Here is an 8,038-nt window from a genome sequence, read left to right on the forward strand (position 1 = left end):
ATGGATACACAGCCTTTACCTATTCTACGTCCTTTTGCGCAGGAAATTTTGGTATATTTATTAAATTGTTAAGCTTCAGAATTTCATTATTTCATTTGATTACTCAAACAATTCCTCTTTCTGATCAATTGCATATATTCTTCAGTATGCAGAGTACACTGACTGCTATTATTCTGGAGATGATAAGAGTACTGCCCTAACTGGTAGAAAGGAAATGGTATTTATGGCAAACCTCTGTGCATTTCAGTTTTGGCAACGTGTTTACAAGGTAAAGTAGTTTGTTACACTTGAATTTCTGGAAGATTGTCTTTCTCAATGGAATTCGAAAATTTATTCGTTTGTCTACTTCTTAAAGGATAAGCTCCGTCTTGATCAGCTGAAACAACTTTTACACTTTGATGAGATGAAAGCTGCACTATTGTTGGCCCCTGAAGAAGAATGGTGTTCTTTCCACAATCTCGTTCAGCCATCACTAAACCATGTCGCAGAAATATGTATGGGTTTAACAATCTCATGTATATGCAACCATGATTTGAGTTTTATCTCACGGTGAGTGTGTTTTTCTGCAGATGAAGATATACTAAATTCAGTTCACCGCTTTCGACCCAAATTTCTGGCTACAGCTGATGGTCTACCATTGTATTATGAGCCTTACGAGTTTCAACATACATGTCTTCTCACATGTCAGAAAAATGGAAATACGGACACTATGGCTGCAGATGATGAGCACTCTGAGCTTCCGAATGAAAAAAGGAAATGTAATTCTGTGCCATTCGTTCCTTCGAGTTACTTTCTGTCACATGAGGTGGCTGAAAATTTGGCAACTATAATCAAAGAGGTATTGCAATTTTTTTGCCATGTAAAAACCATTCTTGATATTGAATTGATATTATTCACCCAAAAAAGATATGGTATTGATCTTTCTCCTTGCTCATCATGTTCGATAGGTAAGAGTTCAATGTACAGAACACATATCTGGCAACGAATATAAATACGTTAATGGTGATGGTCCTCCTGCCCCTTGGGAACCTTCTCTATGTAAATTTTTTGTCAAAGGGCTGTGCAACAGGGGCAACCAATGCTCATTTTCTCATTCACTTCAAGCAAAAAGATCTGTCTGCAAGTTCTTCCTTTCTCTCAAGGTATTTACTTGTCTGGCTCTGAGCTTCTTTGAAGTTTTGTGCTGTGCAATTTCTGTTGTTTCTAACATGGTTGATAGAATCTTACGAATCGAGCTTCAAGCAAAATGATTTGATTCATACAGTGAATCTTAAATTGAGTCTAATGGAGAGAGTTCAACAAAAACTCAAGATTGAGCTCAAGCATGCCCAACTGTGAGTAACTAGCAGTTACCAATTTTTTAAGTTTTATCAGTTTCTCTTTGTATTTGCTACAATTTCTCTATTCAATTGAGAAAACTCGCTTGTAATCAAAAGAATATTAGGAATTCTTCAGTACACAAAAGAATATTCAATTTCTCTACCTAGTGGATAGCCATTCTGAATTTTCAAGTATTGTCCATGTGCTGGCTTGCGTGGTTGGCAATTTGAATTTTTTTGACATATTTCTTGTGCAGCTATTGAATGTTTATGCACCCAAGTTTGAGACTGGTGGAACATTTTGGCCATTAGTACATAGTCCAGCTTTTGTGTTTCTCTACCAGTTCTCACTCTTATATTCAATGACTATTGCCGGAAACGTTTTCTACCCATATTCCAAGCTTATTCTGCTGAGGTATGTTTACAAAGAACACCAATTGTCTTTTCATCCTTTTGATTTTTATTGTTCAATTGATGTCTAACTGATATCAAAGACATTGTGTATATATTACTTACATCTAAGAACAATGAATGAATTCGTTAATTGATATGCATAACTCTGCAGAATCTACTCTGATACAGAGGTCAAAACAATTAGTACAAAATATGCATTGAAAATGGCAACTATTCCTGATTTAAATATGGACTGTGAAGCCATCATGGACAAGTAAGAAAAAACTGATAACCTAGAAAAGGATAATAAAATTGATCCATGTAATAAATTTCTAACAATAAGGCCATCTACTCCAGTGAGTTTTGGGAGCCTGAAATTTGGTCCGTTAGGTAACATTTATACAATTCACGACTTTGACCTTTTTTCTTCTTCTTCTTCTTAATCTTATTTTATTCTTTCTTTCTTTCTTTCTTTCTTTCAGTTTGAATAGTTTTGAATTTGGTTGATCATATCTTTGCACAGGGTTACCTTATACTATTTATATTATGACCAATCATTTTTCAAAATCTAATACTAATATATTGACATGGTTTTTGAGCTATGTGTTTCACTTTTAGTAGATTCTCATGTACCTGTTTTGAGTCATATTAGTGATTCTGTGAGCATCGCCAACTAGTGAAGCCTTTTGCAGGAGCTGTCTACAGAACTTTTTCAGATTTGCAGGGCAAAGTGATTTTCAAATAATTCATTTCAAATCTGAGTCTCTCTTTATTGGAACTCCCATGATCTCAAAGGTGCACTCTTTTCTCTTCTTTCTTCACTTCTCTTTAATGGGTATTTGATAGTTTTTGTGCTGTTGTTTTGGATACTGTGAGTTTCTGTGTTGTTGTTGTATAAAAAAATCCTAGATGTCCAATTGGAACTGAGATTGAAGAATCTACTGTAATTTATAGGTTTTTGATGACGGGTTGTGGAAATTTTGAATTTTTGATTTGGGTATCATATTGTCTCTGTTCTGGTTTTCTACTAGATTTACTCCTGCAGACTAGCATCTTATAGATTGTGGATCACCCTTTATTTTATTTTTAGAATTTTAATAGTTGGGATTTCACACTTTGAAGAACGGCTCTGTCTCTCTGAATTTATATTGTATTTAACTACATAGCATTTTATACTATGAAGGCACCTGGTTGAATTTGATATATGTTTTTGCAAATTTTGTTGAGGGAATAGTTGATATGATCGAGCGGGTGATGTTGGGAGCCAAAGATTAAGTTGCTCTTCTTTTTTTTTTGAAGACTTGAATTTTTTAGTACAGTGTATTTAAGGATGGTTAATGGATAATGTCTATTATAAATTTAATTAATTTGTTAATTTTGTTATTTTTCATTAACAAAAAATTGTTTGGTGCTTGTAATTAATTTTTTTGTTGTAGCAAATCCGTATATGATTTTTTTTTAAGAAGTAATTATTTGCGACAGTAAAACAATGGTCGCTAAAAGTGTTTTTTATTTTTTAATTTTTTTTTGCGACGGCAAAATAGCTGTCGCAAAAAGTAGTTTAGGTGGTCGCAAATAATTTGCGACCGTTGCTTTGCCGTCGCAAAAAAGTATTTGCCACCCCCACATTTGCGTCCCCCATTTGCGGTAGCATAGGCCGTCGCAAAAAGTCTTTTGCGACAGTATTTTTATTATTTGCGACGGCTTGTGGCGGTCGCAAAAAGTATTTTTTTTAGTAGTGTCTCATTCTCCATCTTAATTCCTTCTCCAACTCTACAAACAAATACAACACTAAATAACTCCACTTCTATCCTAATCTCATTCCACCCTTTACATCTCAAAACAAACGGGGCCTTAGTACAAATCTTGCATTTTTTTGAAATTTCTATTCAAAAAGTTTTTTTTTCTTTATAGGGCCAACCATAATTATCTGGAAAAATTACAAATCAGTAAAATAGTGAAAAAATATTTTTATAGTGGTATAAATTTTTTTTGTGTATGATATAATTTCTTCTTATATTTAGTACAAATTTTTTCTGTATGGTAATTTTATACCCAAGAAAATTTTATTTATAATATAATTATTTTTTTACTAGCCTAATAATTTATAATTTTTCCTAATTATTGCTATATGGTAATAAAGAAAATTTAGACATAATAGAAAGAAGATTTGGAAGGGAACTACATGGGAAAAGTAGAGTTTGATCGTGTGCTAGAAAGCAAGGATTTGCGATAGGCGATCCTTAGCCCTATAGTGTTGCCCATGTGTCATGCTGTTATTTGTACAAGAATTTCCTTCATAAACCAAGACATGACCTCCATGCATGCCTCCATGTATTTTTTCAGCCCAATCACTAATTTGCCTAACCATATCTTCTTCACCAACGGCTAGCGGTTGTCACTTTAATAGAAAATATGTCCTTAATGGCCATGTTGTTAGCCATAAGGAAGCTAAAAGATCTCTAGCCTCCATTGGCATTTTTCTTTTACCACTGATTCAATGCTCTAATTTTACAGTGTAAAATGAAAAAAAAACAAAAAATAAAAAATAAAGGTCAAATTATCACATCACGTCCGTCACATCATTACTAGTTTATTAGTAGTATTGAATTAGTAATTTGAAATATTTTTCTTTTTCTTTTTCTTTTTCTTTTTCAACTCAAGTTTAGATGACAGGTATTTTAACAGAAACATAAATATAATTTTTTAGCCTCCATGATTCCAATGTTTAATGGAACCCATAATATTTATAATTTTGTTACTTTTTCATTGAAAATTTCTAACAAAACCAAATACTTGAACAATTACTCTTCATATTCTTGTCATCCAAACCTAACATCTCCATTGACGTAGAAAACGAGGCATGTGAAACGCTGATACTCTTGTTATCCGAGAATTGCATGTGCGACCTTTGCAAGTTTGTTTTTCAAAGTAGAATAGAATGGATTGATAGTGAGAGATTAAATAAAATTATTTTTATTTTGATGATAGTTATTAGTGTAGGAATTGTTAAATTATATTTTATATAAAATAATAAAATAAATAAAAATATATAAAAAATTAAACATTAATGTTAAAAAAATGCTCAACATATAAAAAATTATAATCCCCTCACTATTTTTCTAATACTACCTCCACCTCCTCATCTCAATCCCCCTTCCAACCTTCATCTTAATCTCATTCTCCATCCTAATCCCTTCTCCAACTCTATAAACAAACACAACACTAAATAACTCTACTTCTATCCTAATCTCATTCCACCCATTACATTCCAAAACAAACGGAGCCTTTAGTACGAATCTTGCATTTTTTTGAAATTTCTATTCAAAAGGATTTTTTTTCTTTATGGGGCCAACCATAATTATCTGGAAAAATTACAAACCAGTAAAATAGTGAAAAAATATTTTTATAGTGGTATAAAATTTTTTTTGTGTATGATATAATTTCTGCTTATATTTAGTACAAATTTTTTCTGTATGGTAATTTTATACCCAAGAAAATTTTATGTATAATATAATTATTTTTTTACTAGCCTAATAATTTATAATTTTTCCTAATTATTGCTATATGGTAATGACCTCAGTATTTTTTGTCCGGAAAATGAGTTGTGGCCCTAAAAATAGTGGCCCTAATGGCCCTAATTTCCTTTTCTGGATAAGTTTATTTTTTTTTTCTTTTTTTTTTTTTGCCTTGTTTTTTTTCTGTTGCCTTATATAAAAATTTAGGGACATTCGGGCCCTTAAATTTCGAGCTACCAACCAAAACCGTTTTTGTCCTGCCCGCCACACCAGCACATGGGGTGGTGTGAACCCATTACCCAAAACACATGATATGTATCTATCAAATGAGCAGTGAAATAAATAAGATGATTGGATGGATGAGACATTCTTTTATTTAATGTAATGTCTTATTATAAAATTAAAATTTTATTCGATGATATGTACCTATCAAGTGAGCAGTGAAATAAATAATATGATTGGGTGAATGAGACATTCTCTTATTTGATGCAATGTCTTCTTATAAAATTAAAATTTTATTTTGATGGAATTAAAACTATAAAATTCATCCATTAATATAATTATTATATTTTAGGGTTTTTATTGCTCGTTCTTTGAAGTTCAAGCATGAGAATTATACAATTAAGATGTATGATTAAGGTCCGATTTGGCAACCTAATTTTTTAATTTAAAAAAAAAATTATTACAAAAAATTCAAACAACTCAATAATTTACGATTTTCGATATAATTGAAAAAAGTCATTTTCAAATACATATAATTTTTTGGAGATTTTTTTTTTAAGGTCTCTAATATTAAAATTTTATAAGATAAATGACATACAATATTTTCATAGTAGTTAAAATCTCTCAATTCTATAGAGAAAATTCGACTCAGAGAAATTTCAATTTTCACAGAGTAAAATTTCTCTATGATCATATCAGAAAAAATTCAAAATTTCTCTGAGTCGGGGTCAAAATTTCTCTGAGTCAGGTAAAATTTCTTTGAGTTGAATTTTCTCTGTGAAAATGTTGATGGACCTTAGCTAATAAAAAAAAAAACATCTTGGACCTATCCTATTGTACAAGTTGGAGAGGGATGTTTAACTAATTTTTTTTCACCTCATAAAAAAGTCAGAAAATCACTTAAAAAATTAATTCCCAAACATTGCCTAAACTTGTCACTAAAAATAAAAACCATTGTTTATTCAACCTCAACAAAATATGAAAAAAGAAAAGAAGACAAATTAATCATTTGTAAGTATATTAACTCAATCATCTATTTAGCTCAATTAATATAAAACATTTTTAATACCTTATTGGATAGCCGTTGGAACATTTTAAAAAATTGGGAATGCTATAAAATAGATCTATGTTAGAACATATAATGTAGAAAAATGAGATGTCACCACCCCTTAAATGATGTTTGAGTTTAAATTTCACTGTAATATGATATAATTTATTTTTATTTCTCTCTTAATTAAAAAATAAATAAAAAATAAAAAACAGAAGTAAGTGATGTTTTGATACTTATTTCTCCAGAGAAGAATAATTGTGCATAGACACAAATCATTTGCTAACTTAGGTGAAGTGTGTGCATGTGCATGTGCATGTGCATGTGTGGTAGGCTTCACGTGTACGCTGAGCAAAACTTCAATAATTCAATGATTAAATGTTTTATTGGATTGTTTATGGCTGACATAGAAATATAATCCGCTTGATTCAAGTTTGATCTTTGTCCTAAGAAAAGTCTGTTCTTTACTTTCTCACTCTCACTTTTAGCATATTATCCTCTCTAATCAGTGTTTAGCTTTTCTACTTGTTTCAGTACTTTACGTAATGGGATCTTGACACCACTTTGTGCTGTGATGAAACACCACTGCACTCCACCAGTTTTCAAAATTTCTAAAATTTAAAATAAAAAAATAAAAAAAAATGTGTTTTTAAAATATTTTGAGAACGAATTTTTATTTCCTTTTCTCTCATTAACCTTTTTGGTCCAACTATTAAGCTATTTAGCTTGCTGCTTAACGCCTGACAAGAAAATCTCAATTTTTTATTTTATTTTTTATTATTAAAGATCTTAATTTTTTAAAAGACTAATAAAATAATGACTCATTTTATATTTAGTCTAACGTCTCAAAAAAATCTTGAATCACTACTTCAATCTATACTCTCCCTCCAACCCCTACCTTTCAACTACTCCCTCTCTGTAGTCAACTTCCTCATCGTCCAACAATTCACTAAATTTGTTTTTTTGTTTATATTTTTGTGTTTTAAAATCATGTGTATACCCAAAATATATATATATATATATGTGCAACAAACATATTATTATTATTATTATTATTATTTTCGGAAAAAAAGATAAAATAAGATCATGTTTGTTTTTAAACAAAAAGCAGATATTTGTTAACGCTATTCAATGCAACCCAAAATTGAGTTTATTAATTGAAAAAATCTGGAGATGAGGGCTTAAAGTCCCAAATTTTCCGGGACAGGGAAGTGTGTAGTGAAAATTAAATTTGTATAGTGTGAAGTTCATATGTAAAACAAATTTAAATTATAAGATGATAATTCTAAATAATTAAGTTTAAGATCGTAATATTGTTGGATAAATAACCATCTTTAGCTAGTGCTATAATTTAATAAAATTGCACCATAAATTTGTGTTGTTGTGATGTTTTTCCACCAGTCTCGTTTGGGAACAGGTTAATTTAGTAATTTTTTGACTATTTGGCTAAAATATGAGCTAAAAAAAATTAGTATGTTTGGAATGACTTTTTGACTTTTTACGAAAAGATGTGCAAAAAGTAGAGAGAAAATAGAATC

General features: G+C 30.5%; 1 protein-coding gene across 1 annotated transcript; it reads left to right on the forward strand.

The window, feature by feature from the left end:
* On the forward strand, positions 1-1,250 carry LOC145792034 (DExH-box ATP-dependent RNA helicase DExH8-like). Its single transcript, XM_082872515.1, has 5 exons — positions 1-51; positions 146-268; positions 356-494; positions 570-838; positions 948-1,250. The coding sequence occupies exons 1-5, from the start codon at positions 1-3 to the stop codon at positions 1,248-1,250; spliced, it is 885 nt and encodes a 294-aa protein (XP_082728641.1).
* The last annotated feature ends 6,788 nt before the right edge of the window (positions 1,251-8,038 follow it).

The sequence above is a fragment of the Camellia sinensis genome, chromosome 5 (genome assembly GCF_055761805.1).
Source record: "Camellia sinensis isolate YWXY chromosome 5, ASM5576180v1, whole genome shotgun sequence".
Lineage (NCBI taxonomy): Eukaryota > Viridiplantae > Streptophyta > Magnoliopsida > Ericales > Theaceae > Camellia > Camellia sinensis.